Below are 27,971 nucleotides of genomic sequence, written 5' to 3' on the forward strand. Positions count from 1 at the left end.
ACTCACTTCAACATAAACGATTGCTCTCACTCTGCGGAACACCGTGCCACATGGCGTCGCATCGCGAGAGCATCGGTATCGCAGGATCCGACTGATGCATAACCACGACCACTCTATCAAGAGTGTACTGATAAGAAGAAGAATTACAATAAAGATTAAGACTTGAAGGTGACCAGCGCCATTCACATTATGATATCTATGGGCGCTAGACAATCTAGTAGGTACACGCTTAACTACAGTTGCTTCATAAGGTAGGTACTCAACTTCAAATATCAAAAAAAAATTAAAAAAAAACTGCACCTCACAGAACGACATTTATTTATAAATTTTATTATTCAAAATAATATTAAGAATAATTAAGTTTCAAAATATAATACTGGCATTACCGTTTAAATATTCAGTGTTATTATCTATGATTACATACCGTTAGCGTCTAATCTAATTTGACGTTGCCAAAATTCCGAGACCAACTTTTCGATGTACGAACAAAATTTTTGCGAAATGATTAATTAAATACTATTGAAATTTATTAATAGACAAAATCTAAATCTTAAGTGAAAAACATTTAATGCTAAATTATCAAGTTTGAAAGCTAAAATGGGGGATAAAACTGAAAACAAAAAAGATCAGGATGATAAGGACAAAAGAGTAAAAATTCAAGTAAGTTTGATCATGAATTATATAGTTATTAACTCAGTTAAAATTTCGAAAATAATACAAGGCTGGAAGATAACAAATCATGCGCAAAAGCGAAAAAAATATGAATTGCAAAAACATTAATATTTTTTTTGATAAATATTCGACACTAATATATCCAAAACATCATCAGTTAAAAAAAACTTGACCTTATATTCCAAAATATGGTAATAAAATATTACCGAGCCGGTCTTTTATAAATCCATTGCAATAATAAATATTTTTTTATCATATTATACTAACTAGTTTTTCGACCGCAGCTTCGCCCGCGTGGACTAGACTTTATATCGCATGAACAGAGATTTATGCTCAGCAATGGGATGAAAGTTGTCAACGTTTTTTCCTACGCCTAACTATTTATATAACTACTTAAATCAATTAACGTCAAAATCAGTTCAGTACTTCGTATAAAGGGCGTATAAACGTAAGAAGTTACTTTTGTATGTATTATTCCAGTCCGGATTTCTTTTCTCTATCCTGCCGCGAACCAATCCCATTCATGACGAATACCTACATGATATTGGAATGCTAGTAAAGTTGCTATTTCAATGCAAACGAGATACATTGACGTCATAGTTCATAGTGGGCGGCAGAACCGCTTAACACGGGCTACTGTCGTAAGCTGATTTGCTCATCTATGCTATTATAACTTCTAAACTCAATTGTATGTCTTGAACCCAGGTTGAAGGAGAGGATGAAACAGGTGAAGGCGAAATGAGCCGTAAAAAAATGAAAAGATTTCAACTGCCCAATTTGCCGCGCTGGTGGCAGGCAAAAGTGATACAATATGCGTGAGTTGCATATATACATATATAATTTTAAACGCACATCGAATTTCGTCATTATTTTGTGGGGAAAAATGCGAATGACGCGTGGCCCAACTACGAGATAAATATTAGTCTTACTCAATTTATTATCTCGTTTTATCATTTGAGCAGGATAATAAACTGACAGTATGAAGTGTTTACAAAATTAACAGCCATGTACGTCATCAAGAATAGGTACATCATTCGCATGCAATCTGTCACGTTATAAAGCGTTACGACATGCTCCTATTCTCCTATTTTCTGTGTTCCTCTCCTCTACGGGGTGGGACTAGAACTAGCCATCTATAGGATTTCATGATTTTGTATAAGATCCCAGAGCCTTCTTCTTCCGCTTTGTCCGTTACAGAGAGTTTCTCGGCTTTCACCATCTTTACTGAATGTCCGGATTCGAGAACGTATTAAGGTGGGCGACGGAATTCTCGTTGTGATGTCCATGATCTTTGGTAACAACTGAGCAGATGTCGGACCGTAAGCTCGGTCTACTCATTTAGTGATGAACAATGATGAACAAAAAAATCTGAGGAGGCATATGGTAGTATACTGACTGTTAGCAAATCCCACCCCTCCTGGCTGAGCCTTTGCTGGCCCACCTGTCCTGGTGAAAGTGGACAGGCCTCCGGGTCACCAGTAATCCTTCACTCATAAAAAAAACAATACTCTCTTCGTGTTTAGTTCTCCGAATGTAGACAAGTTGATGCGTCGTGCTGTTAATCCGGTGATTCTACCACGTTCACACTTCAAACGCATTTACCCCCATTCGATCAGCGTTTCACATTAGCAAACTATACCGATAGACCGTGATCTCTCATGTTCGTCGGCTTATTATTCACGCGTAAGAATGAGTTCATAAATAAAAAAACCTTTGTGTCCCTATTTAATCACATTACGCACAAGAAAATGGAGATTTGGCACAGTTAACATGATGAAACACACACATTGAACATTGAACATATTTAAATATGCCAAAACGTAAATCGATAGTGTACAATTTTGAATAGTGGTTTACGCTTGAATTTTGATGACACGTTAACCCACGATTTCCCAAGATATTGTTATATACTCTCAACTCAAATATTATGGTCAATGTTTTTTACTTATCATAATGAAAATTGAGGACGACGAAAAAAAATCTTTTTTATGGGTGTATTTTATTAATAACATCGTTGCACAAAAATTATAAGTTTGCATAGTAGCCGGTGGTAGGGTATAATGCTTTACTACGCATAATATACTTCTTCGATCTGATGTATCGCGCTGGGTGGCGGAATTAAAATTATGACAACTATGGACTTCGGTCAATTTTTTTATTTTAAACTATACCAGTATTGTTACTATAACAATATAGTAAAAAGTAGTAGTAAAAAGCGCTGGGTCTCGTTGGATGCAGGTGGCAATGGACCGGTCGCACTGGAAATTTATTGTAGAGGCCTATGTTCAGCAGTGGACGGCGATAGGCTGAAATGATGATGATGATGATGAACAATATAGTACGTAATATAATGCTAATCATATGTTAATACAATTGACACGGCAAATTCTGTGCGTGACCACCGGCAGTTCGATTGTCGTAACCTCTTTATTTTGACTGTTGAATGTCTGTAACAACATAATTTAATTCAAAGCACGTATTGAGTGATGCATCACGCTGATCTACCCCGCGACGGCAAGCCATAAACAACGTTATCCCAAAGCGTTTCGTATCAAAATACCTCGTTTGACAAACTTCAAATTCGTTTCATGAAAGTATTTCAACGAATAAAAAATGAGCCTAATTATTTTCATGAGTTTGCTGAAGGCCGATCAAGCATCCGGCTGACCCGGTCGCGACGTTGGTGCCATCCGGGTCACCTCTGGAGAAGCCGATGGAACTAGGCTGTTCCCTGCATTTAAGTCAGTTGTCCAGTAAAACTTTTTTGTGTAACACCTCTTCGCCATCGCTCTGTTTCTATATTTAATTAACTGAAAAGCGCGCTGAATCCATCAAATGTTAATTTTGTATGCAATTCAGTCTATGTTTTATAATTAAAGGCCTCAAAATTATAATCTTTTCTGGTAGTAACCAACTTCCGCTCATTCAATATCGTCGAACTATAAAGGGAAGCATAACAATTAACTTCAATTAACGACTAGAGTGCCGATAAACTTTTTTGAATGGGCGTCCATACGAAAGTTTCACATAAAAGACTTAGATTAATGTTTGCGTGTTGAAGGCGTATCTTGTAGTTTCATTCAGGGGTCGGGATATAATAGAGGCAGTCATTGCACCTTCTACCGTGACGGAATAAACTTGCATCGTCTATCACGCGTGCTCAAAAATGCAAAGAGCTTCGTCAAACGCCTCCGAAGGCTCTTTTTGGACGACCATTGAACTCTTAGCTGATCGTGGAAGGCGGAGCTCAACAAGAGACAACGACGACAACCCTACACCAATTGAGTGTACCACAAGAAGCTCATCTATAATCAGGTGAATCACCAATTAAAGTCCAATAAAAATTACATCTTGAATTCCGAATAATTTCATCAACTACTTTACAGTGATTTACCTACTTGTATCCAATAAATGAAGTATAACATCATTAAACATATGTTACTAATCTCGAATCCTCATTAATGCCGAGACTCTTTTTATTCGATCGTTAACATGTAACCGATAAACTAAGTATACGTATTGTTTTTGCTTTTATTACCGATGAAGAGATACGCACATAACGTGTGCGCGTAACACTTCCACAAAACGTTCGTGCGCTCGTAAACCAGGAAATGTTTTTTCTCAAAAATATGTCAGTTCAAGATTCCAGAGCCCAGATATTTATTTCATTTCAACTATCGTAATATAATTGATGTATAAATATCTATATATTAATACGTGAAGAAAAACTTTGTATCCCTTTTTACGAAAATAGCGCGGACCGAAGAGTATTAAATTTCCCACACTTATAGAGAATATAGAGAAGAAGTGCACAATGCTAATATTTTTTTAAAATAATGCATAAAAGATACATTAAATCAATAAAGAAAACATTACACACACTACCATTTATTTGACACACACACATAGACTCTTTGTTTATTGTCAAACTTTTCTTATTGCTTAAAGTCTGTGGTCAAATTGAGAATAGGTTAATATTGTTTATCTTTATATTCGTCCATAGTGTAGTCTTGGCTAAATCTATGACAATAGAACCATATTCCAATTTCAATTGATTAAATTCTAATTTTGACTACTGCGGGACCACTAGTAGGTATATTTAAGAACTTATTAATACTTGCCAATTTGAAAACAAGGTGCAATTGACAAAAGGCCTCGAAAAACAGTTAAACTCCGATAAGTGACATGACTGGGTTTTTACATAATATGTTTCAAATATTTCACTTTTTTTTTATTGCTTAGATGGGTGGACGAGCTCACAGCGCACCTGGTGTTAAGTGGTTACTGTAGCCCATAGACATCTACAACGTAAGTGCGCCACCAACCTCGAGGTATAAGTTCTAAGGTCTCAGTATAGTTACAACGGCTACCCGACCCTTCGAACCGAAACGCATTACTGCTTCACGGCGGAAATAGGTGGGGTGGTGGTACCTACCCGTCACTTTATCCATTAGCACTACCATTTATCCACATGTATAAATATTTGGTTTCATTCACCATTCGCATAACGAGCCCATTATCAAGACTCAACATTTCGCGCGTTTTAAATTCCGAGCACCGCAAATCGTCTGAAAACTTGAATGTTTATGAAGGTAAAAAATATATTTTACGTAGCAAGATCAAGAATCCATGTACACACATTTATATAGTTATTTCCGTTAGAATTATATCTTCAATATAGTTCAGTACAAATGTACGTGTATATTGTTAATTGTTTTATGTGGCTGATGGGAAATGAAACAATGAGTTATTCATTGTTTTAAATTCATATTTATCGTTTTTGTACTAAATACCGAAAGAAAACACCGTTTTATTTTTCAAAAATTTAAACTACGAACTTACACAAAAAAAAAATATTCTTCTCATGATGTTCCGATACAAAGATGATAATAGTGATAAATTTTCTCTAAAGGATATGAAAACCTAAAATATAAATACCCAATTTAACTACAATCTATTTACTTGTAGTACTTACCAGGGTTGTCAAGTCTCACATACCCTAGTATAATCATACTCATATTTATTTTATTTATTTGGGAAACAAACAGTACAATACAAACATATAATATTTTAAAAAATATAGCTAAAACAATAACTAAATGTGAAAAACAATATGTGAAAAACATTCAATAAAACATTTAACAAAACAAATAATGTTCGTAGAGAAGTGAAGACGATGAAGAATATAAATTCTGAAATCGTTCGTATTCATTGAATGTCCGTGACGTTTAGTACTTTTAAAAATAAAACGGCTCTCAGTTTTATTGCAGACGGCTTGGTAAAAGAACGAGATGTTTTAGTTAATTCATTCGTTGAGTTCATAATTGCACTTGTGAGAGTAGCTATTTTAAATATAATTAAAACTATTTTTGCGGTTTAATCTCGCGTTTTTATACGATTTCCGGCGGTCTTCTGTGAGACCACTAAAACTATAGTATTCGAAATGTCGGAAACAATAAAAAACACATAATTAAACCATTAAAGCATTTTTAATTATGTCTTCGTTGCTAGCCTAAGGGGCTATTCCAGCTACTCGTGCAGTTGTAGATGAACACGCGGGCTCAAGCAGAGTGAGTTTGCTAACACTGACCCTAACAAGAGCAGTAATTCGCAAAATCTACCACCGGAAACTCAGTGGGTTGTGTCTATGGGCATCAATGATCTTTATTCCGGTTTTTATTGATGAATACATGCCATAACTGAATAAATTCAGAACAAAAATTTAAGCATTTCAGATTAACCAGACGATAGGTGTTTCGGCTGGAATATCAATCATATAACACGTGATGTTAAAAGCGTTACAAGAAGCAGGCGAGTGTGCTCCGCGGATCTGCCTGCCTGATTAAATTCAGAATCAAATAATGAAATTACTTACTAGTGGTAGGACCTCTTATGAGTCCGCACGGGTAGGTACCACCACCCAACCTATTTCTGCCGTGAAGCAGTAATGCGTTTCGGTTTCAAGGGTGGGGCAGCCGTTGTAACTATACTTGAGACCTTAGAACTTATATCCAAGGTGGGTGGCGCATTTACGTCGTAGATGTCTATGGGCTCCAGTAACCACTTAACACCAGGTGGGCTGTGAGCTCGTCCACCCATCTAAGCAATAAAAAAAAATCAACATTCATCGCATCGAGATACCGTGTGCATAGCATTTTTATATTTAATAATTAATTTTTAGAGCACGACTGTTCATAAAATGAATTAGTAAATTTTAGCAGTATTTAAATAAACAACAAAACATATGTATTTACATATACATCGATAACTTACAATGGACTCATCCGACATATGATACTATCGTATTGTATATTTATACAATTATTAAAAATACAGACGCACTCCTCTTTAGTATTCAAGATAAATATTTTCTTTTCTTTAAAATATTTCTCAAGGTCACCGTTGTCGTGGTGTTAACATATAAGACTGCGTTTTCGAAACAATTTTGACTTTTCATCAGCTTCGATTATGATTCGTTGGGTTTTAAATTTGTATGCATGACTAACGGTTTATGTCATCGGCGCTTAAAAAGTCCGTAAAGCATTTACGAAATGAAAATATATGTAGGTAACCCAAATGATCGTAACAAGAATTTACTGTTTGAAATATACTATTAAGAGCCATATCGATCGTTATGCTAGTTCATGACGTGCTAATTTTTTGATGTTGGAGATAAAAATTATAAAAATATATTTGAGAAATTCCCTCTCAATAAAATTATTTGCCGCGAAATTTGTCTGTTTTTTTTGAACTAGTTGTCCCGGAGTAGTCGAAATTCGATTATAATTAATTGAAATTATATTATAAGTTTGAATATTATTATGGTTCTAATTGCAGATTTCGCCAAAACCACACCATAGACAAATAATATTAACCTATTTTTTTATTTTTTTTTTAATTTTATGACCTGGTGACAGAGACCTTTAGGTCATATCTTATTTGGAAAATGTTCATTAGTTTGGGAATATTAACCTATTCTCAATTTAACCACAGACTTCAAGCAATAACAAAAGTTTGACAATAAACGAAGATTATATAATTATATGCGTGTGTGTCAAATACATGGTAGTGTGTGTAATGTCTTTTTTATTTTTTTAAAGTATTATAAATGCATAATTTAAAAAAATAATAGGATTCTGCACTCCTATTCTATATTCGCTATAAGTATGGGAAATTTCATACATCTCCGTCCGCGAAATTTTCGTAAAAAGGGATACAAAGTTTTTGCTTCACGTATTAATATATAGATGAGTCTTTCGCCTTGTTATAATATTAGACAGATCGGTACTTAGACAGCCACTACAATAATTCTAAATTTAGATTTACATGCGCTCTGAGTATCCAATCGATCGCTCTTGTATTTGAAAGCCAAATGCATAATATATTTTTTGAATATATTTTTTTGCTCGGAAAATAAATCCATTTGTCTGAATGTCTACTAAAGAAACCAGTTTGTTTTTGTCTGTCACTTTCAACTAAGTGAATAAACATTTGAATGATTAATTTACTGTTAGAGAAAATAAAATTCGTTGCTCACTATTCATTTTATCTCTCTTTTAGTAACAAAATAGAATCCAAATGAGAAGCTGTAAGTAAAAAGAAATTGAATTAATTTCGTTCGTTTTTGTGTATTATATTTTTTTTTTACAAAATGAAGGAACCTCAATGAAATATTATATTGTTTTCGGATGTGTTATTTTTCAGAATGGTTGACGAATTTATTTATTAAATAAACTGTCTCTTATCAACAATATGTTAAAATTAGAATTTTAGTGATACAAATTAACTAGTAATACCTGAAAATTTCGATTTCGTGTCCATTCCGCTACATATTATGTGGAGTTTTTGTACAATAACATAGTTCCAATCGGGAACCTGGTGACAAATACTGTCGACCTTCTCAAGAACACCTTACATAATACAAGGGAGGACATTATAATAAGAATATATAATACTTAAAACTTGTCCGTAATTTATGTGATGTACGATTCTAAAGTCGCATGTTTCACACAGTATGAAGAAAAATACTGAATTTGTTAAGATTTTATATTTTACTACGGTATAACACAACATTAAAATTACTGAGTTTATACACCGTAATCTCTAAACTTTACTGTAAAAAAACATTTTTTTCCCAATCATTACTTTTTCGTTCAAATAATGAATGAATATAAAATTAACCTGTAAATAGCAAAACATTATAATAACAATACTTTTTTTTGGAACAGAGAGTGAGTGAGCAGTAGGTAATTTGTTTTGTTGGCAATACACGTCAAAACAATTCACATTATAATAATTTACTCAATACAGATCCAATTTATAAATAAACTATTACAAATAAACAGGCAGCTAAATGGACGTTCTTTGAATGATATTTCTTGCGCCATCAAATGAGATTTTCAAATAAGTTTGTCGAATTGTTCGAGATCATCTATTTCATCTTTTTACTATCACCCCGCCCGCAATTTATTTTCTTTTTGTTTACATCGGCTATCCTATACTGAAGCTATTTTTCTCACATAGCTGTTTAATAAATTCACATTATACATAATTGAACAAAATGTGATTTTGTTTTTTAAATAAAATTAGATATTTTTGATATTTAAAAATCTTAATGTAAATGTTTATAAGAACACAAAAAATACCAAAATAAAAAACAGTAAATATCCCTCCAAATGGCACGTTACAATGTTTATAATACTGGAGATATAAACCAAGGAAAGTTGATATCAGGCAGATGACCGGTAATAAAAATCATGCCAAATCCCTAGGCAGCATGATGAGAGGAAATGCCGCACCGACCGCACTTGATGTGGAATAAGGGCAAGAAAAAGAAGAGACATAAATACCAATTTACCACACACAACTTAACACACACAACTTAAAAATACAAATTAACGATACCGATCAAACTATGAGATCTTCTTTATAAAAATCCACTCAGTTCTTTACTATGCGTGGTGAAATACAATAATGCGACAGTAAAACGTGCCCCTCGGCAACTTAAACTATAAAGTCATAGACCTTAGAATATTTCAGAAAGTTTCTTATTTATTTATCCACCTACCTAAATTAAGTGTAATTTAATTTTATAATCTAGGCGTGTTTACGACTGAGTTCATAATCCACCGGTGTAAAGTGACTACTGGAGCCCATGGACATCACAACGTGAACGGGGGCACCCACCTTGCGATATGAGGTCGGAGTTTGAATTATCTTATATGAAAATTGTTCCATCTTTCAAATCGGAACGCATGACTGCTTTGTGGCAAAAATAGGCCGGTTAGTGGTATCTCTCCTTGCAAGCTGACAAAACGCTATTCCATGACTATAATTTGCGTATTACGGTTTTTGATTTGCGTAGTATTTACCGTATACTATTCCTGCATTATGTAAGTCGGGAGTTTGTGTGAGTATGTATTTTATTAGATAAATGGGTACTTACCTGCGAGATTTGAACACACGATACAAGTTCACCGATTGTCTTATCCCTTTCTTTGGGCAGTGGGCCGAACCTCCTACGAGGTGTCCGCGCCTAGGGGGCACGCGGTGTATGTGGGACTTGATAATCTGCAGATGTTGAGACCACGGGCCCAAGGATATTTTTATGACCCTACCGCACCCAACAACTAGATAGAACCCGGTCAGAAGGGGGGAGGGGGGGGAGTTCCGCGGTCAACACTAAATCAAGATTCGCAGCGTCACCCCAAGGACGCCCGTCCTTCAACGACCAACGACAATCTCCGCGATCGTCTTATCCCTTAGGCCACTTCAAAAACGTTTTATCCAAAAGAGAGAAGCCTTATCAAGATTCCTATATATAAAATACAAAGAAGTTCGCTTCTAAACTTTCTCAATTCTACATAGCAATTATGAGTTCCACTCCCCTTCCGCTTTTACGACCATCGTTTCGCACCCTTTTTCCATATAAAATTACAGAGAATATCGTGACCATTGAAAGTAGGTGTTATGCGCCCCAAAAACTTGTTTCCAGGTAACAATCGATTATAACTAGTCAGGTCATAAGTATTGTCACACAGTAAAAACTTTTCTTTTAGAATGCTGGCCACAAAAAAGTTTATTGAATTCGAATTCCGAATTGTTGATGAAAATAAAAATGTATACTTTTAGAATTTTACTCATTTTTAAATATGGAGTGGACGCTTAAAGAAGACCGCGTTGCAGTTATTGCGTTGGATCGTTGCGGTTACGCGCCAATTCAAATTTTTAACATACTGAAAAATTTGAATATAACCAAAAGATTCGTTTATCGTACCATCAAACGATACAATGAAGACTCTAGTGTAGATGACAGGTCAAGAAGTGGTCGCCCTCGGTCTGTTAGGACTCCAGCAGTGATAAAAGCTGTGAAGGCGCGAATTCAAAGAAATCCCAAACGTAAGCAGAAACTGTTGGCCCTTCAGATGGGGTTAAGCAGAACCACGGTGAAAAGGGTGTTAAATGAAGACTTAGGGCTTCGGGCATAACGAAGAAAAACAGGACATCGTTTGAATGCTCGTCTAATGGACCTGAGACTGAAGAGATGCCGCGCTTTGTTGAAGCGGTACGCGGGAAAAAAATATCGGGAAATTCTTTTTTTCGGATGAAAAATTTTTTACCGTAGAAGAGAGCTACAACAAACAAAATGATAAGGTGTACGCACACAGTAGTGAAGAAGCGAGCAACCGTATTCCGCGTGTCCAACGAGGTCATTTTCCATCCCGGCTCATGGTATGGTTGGGAGTTTCTTATTGGGGCTTAACAGAGGTACATTTTTGTGAGAAAGGTGTAAAAACGAATGCAGTTGTGTATCAAAATATAGTCCTGACGAACCTTGTGGAACCTGTTTCTCATACCATGTTCAATAACAGGCACTGGGTATTCCAACAAGATTCAGCGCCAGCTCATAGAGCGAAGAGCACACAAGACTGGCTGGCGGCGCGTGAAATCGACTTCATCCGGCACGAAGACTGGCCCTCCTCCAGTCCAGATTTGAATCCGTTAGATTACAAGATATGACAACACTTGGAGGAAAAGGCGTGCTCAAAGCCTCATCCCAATTTGGAGTCACTCAAGACATCCTTGATTAAGGTAGCCACCGATATTGACATGGACCTCGTTCGTGCTGCGATAGACGACTGGCCGCGCAGATTGAAGGCCTGTATTCAAAATCACGGAGGTCATTTTGAATAAACTTTAGTCATAAGAATCTATGTTTTGTTAAGTTCATTTTGATATATGAATGGTTACATAATGAATAAACTTGTTTCAATTATTTTACATTAAACATGTGACAGAATTTATGACCTGACCAGGTATTTACGAAAGTTTTTCGACAGTAAAACGGTCCAATAAACAATGCAACTGAATAAGCAGAATAACTATAAATCGCAAACTCGTATCAGTGTCATGTATAACATTCAGAAAATTTAGCTCTGTCACGGAATTTTAGGGACCGTACACAATTGGTTCGAGGGTAACGTAATATAACATATCCGCTATCATTATAACACAGATTAATTTCCAATAAATGATCCAGGGGATATGTAAAGCACGAGAAAAATCTAGAAAATACCAATCATGCAAATCGTTAGTGACAATTAATTAAAATGTTTGTGAAAAACATTTGTTATTCGGTGTCTAAATGTTCTTATCTCGTATGTGTTTACGCCACTCATTACATAATAGAAAGAATAGAACAACTTCTTACGGAATTAAATTCCTGTCATAGATTTATGAAAAACTACTACCTAATGTAGATACTATTGTTAATATAAAAAAAACAGAGATTTTATTAATTAAATTATTTTACTCGTAGTCAGACCACTCGATGCCATGCAAAAGGCCACTTAGAAAGTTAAAAAAATATGCATTGGCGCGTCATACATCAACAAGCACAATAAATATCTTTCTATAGAGCAGTGATTATCAAACTTATTTCTTTTACCGCCCCCTTTGAAAATCAATTATTTTTCAGCGCCCCCCATTTTTTATACACCCCTAAAACTTTAAAACTACAATTTCATTAATTTAATTAATAAATGTTGTATTAATTTTAGTAAATGTAGTACATGTACGTCGACGCGTTTGAGATGTGGTGCTGGAGGAAAATGCTCGGGATTCGTTGGACAGAACACAGAACTCGTTGGTTCCATTCTTACCGAGCTCAAGATTCCAATGCGCCTCAGCACTACATGCGCGCGGAGGAGTTTCGAGATCTTTGGACATATCACCAGAAAGAGAGGTGACAATCTGGAAAAGCTGCTGGTAACAGGCAAGGTATGCGGGAGAAGGCACAGAGGCAGAAATCCAATGCGCTGGTCGGACCAAATACGCTCCACTCTCAATACCTCTCACCTCAGTCCACGTTGCTATCCACACAGCCGAGAACAGGCAGGAATGGCGCAAGATGATGCAGGAGAAAGTTATTAGAGGAGGCCACGACCCTCAGCACTGAGAATTATCGATACAAGAAGGAAGGAAACTACGAAAAATAAATTAATATCATTTCGTATTATAGATAAATATGGGTAATTTTTCATAGAATTTTAGTTTATAATTTAGAACTGGTTCAAATAAAAACCGCCACCAATTAATATCTATACTAATATTATAAAGAGGAAAGATAGGAAGAGGAAGGCTTGTTTGTTTGTATTCAATAGGTTCCGAAACTACTAAACCGATTTGAAAAATTCTTTCACTGTTTGGAAGCTTCACTATTCCCGAGTCTATGTCACTCGGGAATAGTGAAGCTTCCGAACATAATCTTATATATAATCTTTTTTGAAAAACATTAGGTATCCTTACTAAAACTCCAATAATTTAACCCAAGGTGTAAAAAAAATTACCTAAAATATTCTTTACGTCGCGTGCCCTACGAAAGCTATTGATGATAGAATAAAATAATGTAATACGACTTTGTAAAAAACATTATGATTTACAAAAATTGTCGTGACGGCATATGTCTAACTATTATAGTTATGCCGCAATAAGTGTTATTTTATTTAAAAAAATGCCCCTGGTAAGACACGGAGTGCCCCCCTACCTTCACCGACTGGTGGCTTCCTATTTGGAGGACAGATCGCTTACGTGTACTGGACACGGTGGGATCGTGCACAGGTTCCCGGTCGTGTGCGGTGTTCCACAGGGGTCGGTGCTCGGCCCCCTTTTGTGGAATATCGGGTATGACTGGGTACTGAGAGGTGCCCTCCTCCCGGGACTAAGCGTAATCTGTTACGCAGACGACACGCTGGTCGTGTCCCGGGGGGAGTTTTGCTGAGTTTGCTCGTCTTGCCACCGCTGGGGTGGCGCATGTCGTCGGCAAAATCAGGAGATTGGGCCTCGACGTGACACTCAGTAAATCCGAGGCCATGTGGTTCCACAGGCCCCGGAGAGTGCCACCTGTCGATGCCCATATCGTGGTTGGAGGCGTCCGTATCGGGTCGGGGTGCAGTTGAAGTACCTCGGCCTCATTCTGGACAGTCGTTGGACCTTCCGTGCTCACTTTCAGAACCTGGTCCCTCGTTTGTTGGGGGTGGCCGGCGCGTTAAGCCGGCTTGTTCCCAACATCGGGGGGCCTGACCACGTGACGCGCCGTCTCTATACGGGGGTCGTGCGGTCAATGGCCTTATACGAGGCGCTCGTGTGGGGCCAGTCACTGGCCGTGGGGGTATCGAAGTTGCTGCAACAGCCGCAACGCACCATCGCCGTCAGGATCATCCGTGGTTATCGCACCATCTCTTTCGAGGCGGCGTGTGTACTGGCTGGGAAGCCGCCTTGGCTCCTGGAGGCGGAGGCGCTCGCCGCTGACTATCAGTGGCGGGCTAACCTTCGTGCCCGGGGCGTGGCGCGTCCCAGCCCCAGTGTGGTCAGAGCGCGGAGGACCCAATCTCGGCGGTCCGTGCTGGAGTCATGGTCCAGGCGGCTGGCCGATCCTTCGGCTGGTCGTAGGACCGTCAAGGCAATTCGCCCGGTTCTGGTGAATTGGGTGAATCGTGACAGAGGACGCCTCACCTTCCGGCTCACGCAGGTACTCACTAGGCATGGTTGCTTCGGTGGTTGCTTCCTGCATCGGATCGGAGCCGAGCCGACAGCAGAGTGCCACCATTGTGGTTGCAACTTGGACACAACAGAGCATACGCTCGTCGCCTACCCTGCATGGGAGGGTTGGCGGCGTATCCTCGTCGCAAAAATAGGAAACGACTTGTCGTTGCCGAGTGTTCTGGCATCGATGCTCGGTGACGACGAGTCGTGGAAGGCGATGCTCGACTTCTGTGAGTGCACCATCTCGCAAAAGGAGGTGGTGGGGCGCATGAGAGACGCACAGGCCCGCCACCGTGGAGCGGGGGCCAGGGAGGCGGATCTCGCCCAAACCCTGGCCCTTTAAGTGTTTCGGGTCTCCCTCACATGTCGGCCTGGGGACCGGCGAAGGGGGCCTAAAAAGACGACGTGCAAGCTGCTCTGCACACGTTTTACGCATGAGCATCCGGGTGATGGAAGGCCGGCTATTCTCAACACACGCTGGTTCTGACCCAGCGGGGTATTCCGTAGGATAGACTATTCTAACCGGCGCCATCTAGGCGGGCTTCGGACAGCCTGCCGACCGAGAGGGCTGATGGTCGTGGCGCCGACGACCGCCAGTCCGGCGTCCCGAGGGGGAGGGTGATGGGAGAGATGTGCCCCGCACTAAACGCTTCACTTTCCCCCCTTTGCCTTTTCATGAGCTCTGTCTCATGCGAGGTTTGGATGCTGGTTGTTGAGCGACAGGAGGTTTTAGTTGGTTCGACTCCGACATGCCCCGCCCTCCATCCCCAGTGAAGGACGGAAGTTTGGCGATTTCCTCCTGACAAAAAAAAAACGTGTGGCACTCGGGAACTGCGGCGGTAAAGCTATTGCATTTTTTATCAACTTATGACATTATAATTAGACAATAATAATTTAATATTAAAACAATAATATAACAAGACCACGCTATATTAAACCTTAATAAAGGCCAAACCTTAACTGTCCCCTTCACACTCATAAGCTAAACCGCGCGAGAGAGATGGGCAGACTTCACATGATGCGCATGCAGTGTGACGTCACGCCACGCGCTTATTCACAAACACTACACAAGCGCAACGTATGAATGTGTTGAACGCGAGCTACATGGTAGGCGGAGTGAGGGATGTTAGGTTTTTTTCGTTACGGAATTTCATAATTCGGTCGCCGCGCTCAGAGCCCGCGATAAAAGGTATGCAATAGCTTAAAAATGTATGAACTTGTAATAAAATCTCTTTGGCTATACTATTTGTATAGCTGGTTTTGGTATCATTAAAAGTTTAAATTCGGAAGAAGATAATTCCAAATTAAAATTAGGAAGATGTGTGATTTTTATTTATTTTTCGTACTGTCAAGATGAGTGAATCTAATGAAGATATTCGATACATTTTAAAATTTTACTACAAAAAAGGTAAAAAAGCAACGCAAGCCGTGAAAAATATTGCGATGTTTATGGATCTAGTGCAGTGTCTGTGAGAGTAGCACAAATTTGGTTTAAGCGTTTTCAATCCGGAAATTTTGATGTCAAAAATGCACGTCGCTCTGCCTATTACGGATAAAATCGAAGCCATTTTTGAAAAAGTGGGGCAAGATCGGCATGTCAGTAGTTACGACGTAACTGAAGAACTGGGAATTGACCACAAAATAATTATGGCGCATTTGAAAAAAACTGGGTACACAAAAAAGCTCACTCAAAGAAACCTAATGAACCGTGTTGTGATTCTTTATTACGACGTAATGAAACCGAACCATTTTTGAAGAAGCTGATAACTGGTGATGAAAAGTGGATCACGTACGATAAGAACGTACGAGAAAGGTTATGGTCAAAGGCCGGTCAGGCTTCACAGACTCTGGCGAAACCCGGGTTAACTCGCAACAAGGTGATGCTGAGTATGTGGTTGGATTGGTAGGGCATTATACATTATGAGCTGTTACCACCAGGCAGGACCATCGATTCTGAACTCTACTGCGAACAAATGATGAGATTAAAGCAAGAAGTTGAGAGAAAGCGGCCGGAATTAATCAACAGAAGGGGTGTGGTTTTTCATCATGATAACGCTAGACCTCACACATATTTAGCCACTCAGCAAAAATTAAGAGAGCTTGGCTGGGAGGTGTTAATGCATCCGCCGTATAGTCCTGACCTTGCACCTTCAGATTTCTACGTTTCGGTCTCTTCAGAATTCTTTAGGCAGTGTCAGGTTAACATCACGAGAGGACTGCCAAAACCAATTGTCGCGGTATTTTGATCAGAAGCCCCAAAATTTCTATAGCAATGGGATCATGTCCCTACCTACAAGATGGCAAAAAATTATCGAACAAAATGGTACCGACATACTTTAGTTAAATGTGAATAAACTATATTAAAAAATGTTGTGAATTTTCTTAAAAAATGAGAAGAAAGTTTTTCCCAAAAAATAAAATAGTAATCAATGTTTACAATGTTATCATGTTCCGCAGAAACTTGTTACAACTTGATTGCGTACGGTGTGTGGGCTATCCTACGAAATCTGTGTTAATTATTTTAAGTTTTTATAACATCATACAGGGTAGAAATATAAACTAATTATTCGTTATTGTGTAGTAGGTGAGTTTTAATTTTAGTGAAATTTAAAATACTCTAAAGTAAATGAAATTACAAATTTTACAGCGCCCCCCTAACCCACATCAACGCCCCCCATTTTTTCCTGGGCTCCTTAACGCCCCCCTCTAGGTTTCAAACGCCCCCAAGGGGGCGTTATCGCCCACTTTGAGAAAGACTGCTATAGAGTAATGAACAATTAGTGATTTTTACTGGTGGTAGGACCTCTTGTGAGTCCGCGTGGGTAGGCACCACCACCCCGCCTATTTCTGCCGTGAAGCAGTAATGCGTTTCGGTTTGAAGGGTGGGGCAGCCGTTATAACTATACTTGAGACCTTAGAACTTATATCTCAAAGTGGGTGGCGCATTTACGTTGTACGAGCTCGTCCACGCATATAAGCAATAAATAAAAAAAAACATACATTATTTCAAGCCTTAAAAAATAGTGCAATATATTTGAACGATTACAAGTAAGCTCAAATCTTAGAGCTATGAAATGTTAGTACTGGTTTACTTACTTTACATTTGTAAGATATTTCTTCCAATACAAAGTAAATCAGCATCCGGAACTTCAATGTGAACGCTTCTTTACATGAAATTTGTACCTACATGTGGTGTCGGTGGGGGTCGTGCCATACCGTGCCAGCTCCATCGTACGCCACGATAAAGGTTTCAACTATGACACGAGCCTCTAGCGTCAAAACTAGTAAAACTTTACGGCGACGACAGCCCGTCTAGACCTCGTCTTGTTGTTTCCAACGATCGCTTAACGAGCTGTGTTTCAAGACGGGGTCCATTAAACATTCTAATACTTCTTCGCGGCAGTGGTGAGTCTTTCGAGGTCCCTTTCAATATATACACACAATGTTTACACACAATAATGCACATGGTGTTTATAGAACTCCGCCATTAAGATAAAAATGTCACAAATTTTAGAACTTGTAACCTTTTTTTGGCAATATTGTTCTCTGTTTTTCATAAATTTTCATTACATTTATTAAGATACATACCTAACAATTGTTATTGTCTCAAATAATTGTTTACATTGTCAGTCTTAAATAACCAAAACTATTAACGCGATTCATTAATGCGAAGTTGAATTAGAATTAGATTAACTTCGGACTTGCATCATAATCGCGATGTTTAATTTATAACTTTACTTTTTATTGCTATCAAAGACGGATAAGCAATCTAATTGAAGGGATCATCGTTGCTCATAGATATCCCCACAGGCAAGCCGCTACCTATCACAGTGGACAAGTTTTTTAGCCCGCGTTTAAATTTTTCACTTCACAAGTTGCGAAGTTTCCAATATTTTTCATTTGTAGTGGTCATGTTCAAATCAGTACTCTCGAATTAATCAAATTACTCAATTTAATTTTTTGATTAATACAATTAATCAAAAAACTATTAAAATCTTTAAAGTTTTTTTGTTTTTGACTTGGATTTGATTTATAAAGATAAGATATATATTCTTCGGTTTTCGTATATTCTTCGGTTTTCGTGAGTTCGAGACACAGTTAATACCATTTTTGCGATTTTACCTCAACTTCTTCCGTAAAAATTTACATTAAATAATTAAGCCGTTTATTTAGCTTTGGTTTTGTTCGCTTTAGTATAAATTTGTTCAGCTTAAATTTTGCCCCCCTTAATATAATAGTCTTTCACCTAAATGCTGACGATTACAATTGTAAAAAAATGTTGAAACCGCTGAACTCTATACCGGTTATCTGTACTAAATTATTACCACTAATAGGCATATAAGACGCCTTTTTGTCGTCAATTATCTTTTGTCGGAATGTCATACTTTTAATACGTGCGTATCATCTGTGAGAGGTCACTGGTTCAACCAGGCGCGTATCAGTTATAATTTAAAAAGGTCATCGTCACGTGAGTTGTGCTAACGCGTGTATTTACCATTGCGATTACAACATAAATTAGACACTAATTTGACCATCTCAGCGTGAGATGTACAGAATAATAATTATACTTAAGAACGAAACGTATAATGATATAATAATAATAAATTATAAATGGTATGGATATGAGTTGTCGCGTCGTGGCCTAAGGATAAAACGTCCGGTGCATTCGTATCTAGCGATGCAACGGTGTTCGAATCCCGCAGGCGGGTACCAATTTTTCTAATGGAATACGTACTTAACAAATGTTCACGATTAACTTCCACGGTGAAGAAATAACATGGTGTAATAAAAATCAAACCCGCAAAATTATAATTAGCGTAATTACGCGTGGTAGGACCTCTTGTGAGTCCGCACGGGTAGGTACCACCACCCCGCCTATTTCTGCCGTGAAGCAGTAATGCGTTTCGATTTAAAGGTTGAGGTAGCCGCTGTAACTGTACTGAGACTTTAGAACTTATATCTCAAGGTAGATGGCACATTTACGTTGTAGATGGGCTCCAGTAACCACTTAAAAACAAGTTGGCTGTGAGCTCCTCTTCCTATCTATGCAATAAAAAAAAGATAAAGGACGAATTAATAAAAATACTATATTAATAAACTTTTGATCACTGAACATCAATTGTGAAGTCCTAATAACTTGTGGCACGAGTCAGTGGCTCCGACGTTGCTGCTTCTGCGGCGAAACGATGATGACGTACTCTCGCCGGATCTTCTCAGTGGGTCGCGACTCCGATCCGGTAGTAGATTCATTCGCGAAGCAGCTGCTCTTGAGTTGTTAGGTCTCCTTTGGAGGCGCTCGGGTAGCTGCTAGCAAATTCCACCCCTCCTGGCCGAGCCTCCGGGCCACCAGTAATCTCTCAAACATAAAAATAAATAAATAAAAGATGATGACGTTTTGGTCTTAAAGTAAGGAAGGCCGATCCTCTAATGAAAGCGTTAGTTTAAACACATTACTCAACGTGGACGGGAGTGACAATTTGCGCGTCTTATACTGTATTTAAAAATTATTAATATAGTTTATTTTGGTTTTTAGCTTTGCCCACCCGCACGTCCGTGCGCGGCTGGAGAAGCACATGGGATCAAACCTGGTGCGGCTCACGGACAAGAACTACATGACCGAATTGGAAGAAAGAATTAGAGCTGTCAACGAAGAAAATTTGAACAAAAGAATCTCTAGCAGAGTGGTGAGCGAAAAATGAAAAGTTATTTTCGTCACTGATGCAGTTGCGAAACATCTGAATGTACAAAAATTCTACTTTATGCTACAAATAACTTAAGCTGCTAAGTCTCCTTCGGAGGCTCTCGGTTAACAAATTAATCCCAATCCTCCCGGCTCAGTTGGGACGATTGGGATTTACCTCTCCTGGTGAAACTGAAAAGGCCTCCGGGCCACCCAGATTCATTACTTCCCATAAAAAAATATGGTTCATGAATCCTCTTATTATTTAGCTACAATTATTATCAGACGATGAATATAGTCTCTTTTAACATATACCTAGTCAGGTCATAAATTCTGTCACATGTTTAATTTAAAATAATTGAAACAAGTTTATTCATTATGTAACCATTCATATACCAAAATGAACTTAACAAAACATAGATTCTTATGACACTAAAGTTTATTCAAAATGACCTCCGTGATTTTGAATACAGGCCTTCAATCTGCGCGGCCAGTCGTCTATCGCAGCACGAACGAAGTCCATGTCAATATCGGCGGCTGCCTTAATCAAGGATGTCTTGAGTGACTCCAAATTGGGATGAGGCTTTGAGCACGCCTTTTCCTCCAAGTGTTGCCATATCTTGTAATCTAACGGATTCAAATCTGGACTGGAGGAGGGCCAGTCTTCGTGCCGGATTAAGTCGATTTCACGCGCCGCCAGCCAGTCTTGTGTGCTCTTCGCTCTATGAGCTGGCGCCGAATCTTGTTGGAATACCCAGTGCCTGTTATTGAACATGGTATGAGAAACAGGTTCCACAAGGTTCGTCAGGATTGTATTTTGATACACAACTGCATTCGTTTTTACACCTTTCTCACAAAAATGTACCTCTGTTAAGCCCCAATAAGAAACTCCCAACCATACCATGAGCGAGGATGGAAAATGACCTCGTTGGACACGCGGAATACGGTTGCTCGCTTCTTCACTACTGTGTGCGTACACCTTATCATTTTGTTTGTTGTAGCTCTCTTCTACGGTAAAAATTTTTTCATCCGAAAAAAGAATTTCCCGATATTTTTTTCCCGCGTACCGCTTCAACAAAGCGCGGCATCTCTTCAGTCTCAGGTCCATTAGACGAGCATTCAAACGATGTCCTGTTTTTCTTCAATATGCCCGAAGCCCTAAGTCTTCATTTAACACCCTTTTCACCGTGGTTCTGCTTAACCCCATCTGAAGGGCCAACAGTTTCTGCTTACGTTTGGGATTTCTTTGAATTCGCGCCTTCACAGCTTTTATCACTGCTGGAGTCCTAACAGACCGAGGGCGACCACTTCTTGACCTGTCATCTACACTAGATTCTTCATTGTATCGTTTGATGGTACGATAAACGAATCTTTTGGTTATATTCAAAATTTTCAGTATGTTAAAAATTTGAATTGGCGCGTAACCGCAACGATACAACGCAATCACTGCATCACGGTCTTCTTTAAGCGTCCACTCCATATTTAAAAATGAGTAAAATTCTAAAAGTATACATCTTTATTTTCATGAACAATTCAAAATTCGAATTCAATAAACTTTTTTGTGGCCAGCATTCTAAAAGAAAAGTTTTTACTGTGTGACAATACTTATGACCTGACTATAGTATATAGACAAATAGTATAGTGTCTTTTAACAGCTTGACGAGATGGAAAGACTGAAAAGATTGATCCTTGTTGGAAAAACCCCGCTAAAGGAGTGTCCTCCGGAACTTTTCCACCACCCAGTATTTGTGTTCTGGAGAATGGTTAACAGGGAAGTTGCAAGAGCATCAAAAAAACGTGCCGATGCCTATTACAGGAAACTGAAAGCTTCCCAGAAATTCGATCAAGTAAGTTTACATAGATCCAAACTAATTCATATCGAGCCCCTAAAATACTCTCTCCTTAAACAATCAAAATTCATTGTCTAATTGTATTCCAAAATTATCATATTATTATGTAAAAGTGTCGTGTGTTTAATTACTGTTAAATGTTTAATTAATGTTATGTTCTCTAAAAAAAGACTTAAATTTCAACGATTATCATTTGTTTTCATTTTACCTATGCTTAAATCCTGTATCTCTCCTCAGTCGATGGATGAGGAAGATGCCGGCGAGGAAGCTGAAGAGGAATGTGAACAAATGACTGCCGAACAGCTACTGGCTAAATGTCGTGAAGAAATAGAAGAACAAAAACAGCTAGACATAGAAAAAGGCGTACGATTTACTGACGAACAATTCGCACTCATGAAATATGAAACTAACGACGTTAAGACATTGAAAAATTTAACGGTATGTAAATTGGTTTTGTTTTGCGTCCAAGAATTCTTATGAGACTATTTGAAACAAAGAGTGCATGAATGCACTTTCCTGGCTGAGCCCTTCCTCGCTCACCTGCCCTCGTGAAACTGGAAAGGCCTCCGGGTCATATGTAATCCCTCAATCAATAAAAAAAAACTCTTTGTACTAAAATAATTCATACCGTTTTAATAATAGCCAATAAATTTGACTATCGTAATTTGTCGTAAATCATACTAACACATATATTGTTGACTGAAAACTTGGATCCTAATTTAATATTTTTAAATTAATATTATAAATCAACGATCAGACCATCAAAAATTCAATAGAAAACCTGTTAAAATATGTACTTATTTTCCTGACCTCTAGTCTGCGATAAACTATTTTATTTTAAAATTTATGATGATTTGAAATGAACCAAATAAAACTGGTAACAAACTTGTTTCAAAATTTAAACAATAGGTCTTAAAATTTGTGTTAAAGTAATTATCCTTTTTGTGAATATACGAATTAGTATAATTTTTATATTGATACCTGAAACAATGAATACACAGAATATTTTTTTACGATTGGCAAAACTTCATATAGGTTTATTTTCTTTTTTTATTGCCTTTAAAGTTGCCTTGACTTTATAAAATTATATTTTTCGGATGATAGCTTTAAATCGGCTTTATTTATAAATACCAGTATGAGATAATAACACGAGGATTCCACGAGTCACAGACATCAATAAAAACGCTTAGACAGTTTTATCTGTTGTTTATTTTAGTCATTTTATAATAAAAATGTTGCTTTGGATAGATATATGTCCGGTCAATTGGTACTAACCGATCAACGGAGATCTTCCCTAACTTCAATACCGACGCTCGCCAACAAATTTGAGGCGTTTTTTTATTTTTATTTTATTGCTTAGATGGATGGACGAGCTCACAGCCCACCTGGTGTTAAGTGGTTACTGGAGCCCATAGACATCTACAACGTAAATGCGCCACCCAGCTCGAGATACTAGTTCTAGGGTCTCAAGTATAGTTACAACGGCTACCCTGCCCCCCCTTCGAACCGAAACGCATTGCTGCTTCGCGGCGGAAATAGGCGGGGTGGTAATACCTACCCATGCGGACTCTCAAGAGGTCCTACCACCAGTGATTACGCAAATTATAATTTTGCGGGTTTGATTTTTATTACACGATGTTATTCCTTCACCGTGGAAGCCAATCGTGAACAATTTGTTGAGTACGTATTTCATTAGAAAAATTGGTACCCGCCTGCAGGATTCGAACACCGGTGCATCGCTACATACGAATCCACCGGACGTCTTATCCTTTAGGCCACGACGACTTCAAAAGGCGTGAGTCTATATTGCAATAAAATGACCACTATGGTACTTGGAACTCAATACTCAAATTGGAACGCAATAATTTGAGAGCTGACACAGCTTATACAATTCGACTGAGTCTTCGACCTCATGTCTAGTGACGGAAGGTGCCGACATGCACATTGTGTTACCTATGGGATCCGGTTCACTAAATGGTGAGTAATTAATGACGCTCACATTAAACACAACTAAACAGCCCTCTACTGCTCGAGGTTTGAATGAGAACGTATCATAGCGCTCGAGAAACACTGGAGGGGAGTTTCTCGCCGGATCTTCTCTGTGGGTCCCGTTACCGATCCGATGTTAGATTCTGCGAAGCAGAGCTAGAGCCAGTGCTAGCAACACTCCCGATTTGAGCCCCGTGAGCTCATCTACTAACCCGGTGAATCTAGAATAACCCCTCGAAGTTAGTAGAATTAAAAAAAAAGTGCAGAGGAGTTCCAAAGCCGGATGAAACGTGTTAAAAATAATCTCTGGGAACAAACACACTGAAGATGAACACAATAATTGTTGTACATAGTATGAATGAGTTTTGCTCTAGTGGCGGGCGGTGAAACGGTAAAAAAAAACATAACTAATTTGTTAAGTAAAGTCCAGCAACATTTATATCATTAGGTGATATAACAACCGTGAGCCAAATGAAACAACAACCTAGAGTCCGCTCAAATCTACTATGTGACTTCGATACTTCTGTATGTTTAAATTCAACAGCTAAAAACGAGATTTTAATATTGACTTTATGTATAAGAATAGTGTCATTGTTTGAAACTAGTGACCTTTATCGGTGTTTTGATAAATAGTGCACCCAGACTGATCTGAGACACATTTGATACAAAACGTGTACATATTCATAATGTAACATAACATTGCTCACAGAGAACCAGTTATAACTAGACAAATGTTGATGATAACAATGACCCGTTGTCCGTTGAATCTAGTCAAACACAAAATAGAGCAGAGGTACCTGCGTGATAGATATAACATTAAAATTAATTGGACAAAGTTTGTTTTAAACTTTTGTAATCTGAAGGTTGCGTGTGTTCATATTATTGTCATTTCGGTGTGACCTTATTGTTATCGTCTCCCTACAGCAAGGGACAGACCTTCCACCAAACTAATTAATGCTTTTGCCCTAAACGACGGTCCCGAGTTAAATATGTCGTACCACATTTTTTATTATTATTACTATCACAGGCGGCCAGTTCACCCTGATAAAGGACTCATATAGCAAATGATAAATGTAATTCGTTTTAAACACATTCATTTTAAAACCTACCAAATTTAATACTACCACATATTACATATCTAAAGTCATTAAGGACTTGAAAATAAAGTAGTGTATAAAATAAATGTAGTATCTTTCTATGCAACTTTCAAATATCTCCCCAAAAACTCAGCGATTATTATATAGGTAGTTCTGTCTATTTCTATTCTAACCCATAAGATATTTATTCACATGATACGTCAATAAACATAACAAACCTGTGGCATGTCAACTGCTAACATGTTGTGGCGCGAACATAGAGTTCTCCTTTTTTATTATAGCTTAGATAACTAGACGAGCTCACGGCCCACCTGATGTTAAGTGGTAACCGGAGCCCATAGACATCTACAACGTAAATGTCGCCACCCACCTTGAGATATGAGTTTTATGGTCTCAGTATAATTACAACGGTTTCTCCAACCCTTCAAACCGAAACGCATTACTGTTTCACGGCAGAAATAGTTTGGGTGGTGGTGGTACCTACCCGTGCGGACTCACAAGATGTCCTACCACCAGTAATTACATAAATTATAATTTTGCGGTTTTGATTTTTATTACACGATGTTATTCCTTCACCGTGGAAGTCAATCGTGAACATTTGTTAAGTACCTATTTCATTAGAAAAATTTGTATCCAACTGCGGGATTCGAACACCGTTGAATCGCTCGACACGAATGCACCGGGCGTGTTATCCTTTAGACGACGACTTCAAACATTCATTTAAGTTTAAATTAAGTCGAACTTTGTCATAATAATAATTTATTTTTCATTTTTCCTTACATGACAGTAGCAGCCATCTACAATTGTTTTTTTAAAAGTTTCTGTTGTATAGAAAATATGTCTATTTTATATAAATTATTTACTGAAATGTATACATAAAGAATGACAAGTACAAAGTTATAAGAGTTTATTTGATCTATTTGGAGGTGAAAGGTAATCGTAATGTCGTAATCGGAACATAATATCAGAATAAAACGAGCTGCAAAGAAACAATGAGAACGCTGAATGATTTTGATAGGTATTGAGTTCGGAGGCAAATCGTGTCAGGTCAAATACCTCATATCTTTCATATACTTCTTGAAACAGTTTCGTAATTCGTATTTACCATTTAAAATGTATTAATTCTAGAATTAATTCGAAAATAAATGTGTATTATAATTCGTTTTTATTAAACCAAAAGATCATGATAATATCAATCACACAGAGAGTAAATGTTGTTCCATAAATATTGTATGACTTTTCGGTAATCGTATTCTTACGGATAGTTTAAAACCTCTGGGTCTCGAGAGATTTGTTCTCTATGTTTTGTATAAGATTTTTTATGGGCAGTACTCTGAGGAATTGGTTTAAATATCTCACGATCTTCTGTCAACGACGCACCACCCTCGATTCCAACAGAGCTCATCCCTACGAAGTCATTCCGAGTGAAACCGCTGGGTGCTTTGTCATAGAATTGGTGTTTGCCCGATTATCGAAATTGACCATAACGTAACTGAAACTCCAAGATTTACATTAATTTTACGTGTTATAGTTCATCGTTTGTTTAGTCTAAGACATTTAGATAAACAGCGACTAAATAAAATAAATTAAATCGTATGACAAGCATAGGAACAAATAATACTTAATCGTTAAATTTGTGGCTGTTTATTTCTAGATATTTTTGGCTTGTACGATCTGGCTAACTGAACACGTACACTATGTTTCCTGAGCCCTACAAGTACTATATGAATTCCATCAAGACTCAAGTTCGCTGATGTCAAATTTTGAATTAAGTGACTTAAAATCTTTCATTAATATCACCGTATTGAACAATATCTGAAGGGAGCTCTGTCCTCAACGTATTCTAGGTTTTTTTTATTTTTTTATTGGTTAAATGGGTAGACGAGCTCACAGCCCACTTGGTGTTTTGTGGTTACTGGAGCCCATAGACATCTACGACGTAAATGCGCCACTCACCTTGAGATATAAGTTCTAAGGTCTCAAGTATAGTTACAACGGCTGTCCCACCCTTCAAACCGAAACGCATAATCTATATATTAATACGTGAAGCAAAAACTTTGTATCCTTTTTTACGAAAATTGCGCGGACGGAGGAGTACCTATAGAATTTTCCACACTTATAGAGAATATAGAGAAGAAGTGCACAATGCTAATATTTTTTTAAAAATAATGCATAAAAGATACATTAAATCAATAAAGAAAACACTACCATGTATTTGACGCACACACGCATGCATACTATTTATTTATTGTCAAATTTTGTTCTTGACGTCCGTGGTCAAATTGAGAATAGATTAAATATTGTTTGTCTTTATTAATATTTTGTCTATAGTATTGGCGAAATTATATTTTAATTAATTATACCTAGTCGAATTTCGACTACCAGGGCATCACTAGTACTAGTAATTTCGTATCATATTGTATTCTTAATGTCGATTATTTTGTTTCAGACCGTCGATGAGCTTTATGCGTTGGCTGACAAAATTATTGGATCGAAACGTCTTTGAAATCGCACTTCAAGAGGAAAGATTTGCTATAAGCGGATAACATTGAAATACTTTTTGTTATGACAAAGTTGAACACCTAAGTGACATCACATACTAAGTGATAAAATTTAATCACGTATTGCGTGTAAGAGAAA

General features: G+C 37.8%; 1 protein-coding gene across 2 annotated transcripts; it reads left to right on the top strand.

The window, feature by feature from the left end:
• The first annotated feature begins 503 nt into the window (after positions 1–503).
• On the top strand, positions 504–27,935 carry LOC114245943 (uncharacterized). 2 transcript variants are annotated; one of them, XM_089740388.1, is made up of 6 exons: positions 504–660; positions 1,378–1,487; positions 20,249–20,399; positions 22,051–22,242; positions 22,483–22,683; positions 27,781–27,935. In XM_089740388.1, the coding sequence occupies exons 1-6, from the start codon at positions 598–600 to the stop codon at positions 27,835–27,837; spliced, it is 774 nt and encodes a 257-aa protein (XP_089596514.1). In that variant the 5' UTR covers positions 504–597; the 3' UTR covers positions 27,838–27,935. The 2 variants fall into 2 exon arrangements, with proteins under 2 accessions (XP_089596514.1, XP_089596515.1); XM_089740389.1 differs by lacking the exons at positions 504–660; positions 1,378–1,487 and adding an exon at positions 3,824–3,987.
• The last annotated feature ends 36 nt before the right edge of the window (positions 27,936–27,971 follow it).

The sequence above is a fragment of the Bombyx mandarina genome, chromosome 04, assembly GCF_030267445.1.
Source record: "Bombyx mandarina strain Sakado chromosome 04, ASM3026744v2".
In the NCBI taxonomy this organism is placed as follows: Eukaryota; Metazoa; Arthropoda; class Insecta; order Lepidoptera; family Bombycidae; genus Bombyx; species Bombyx mandarina.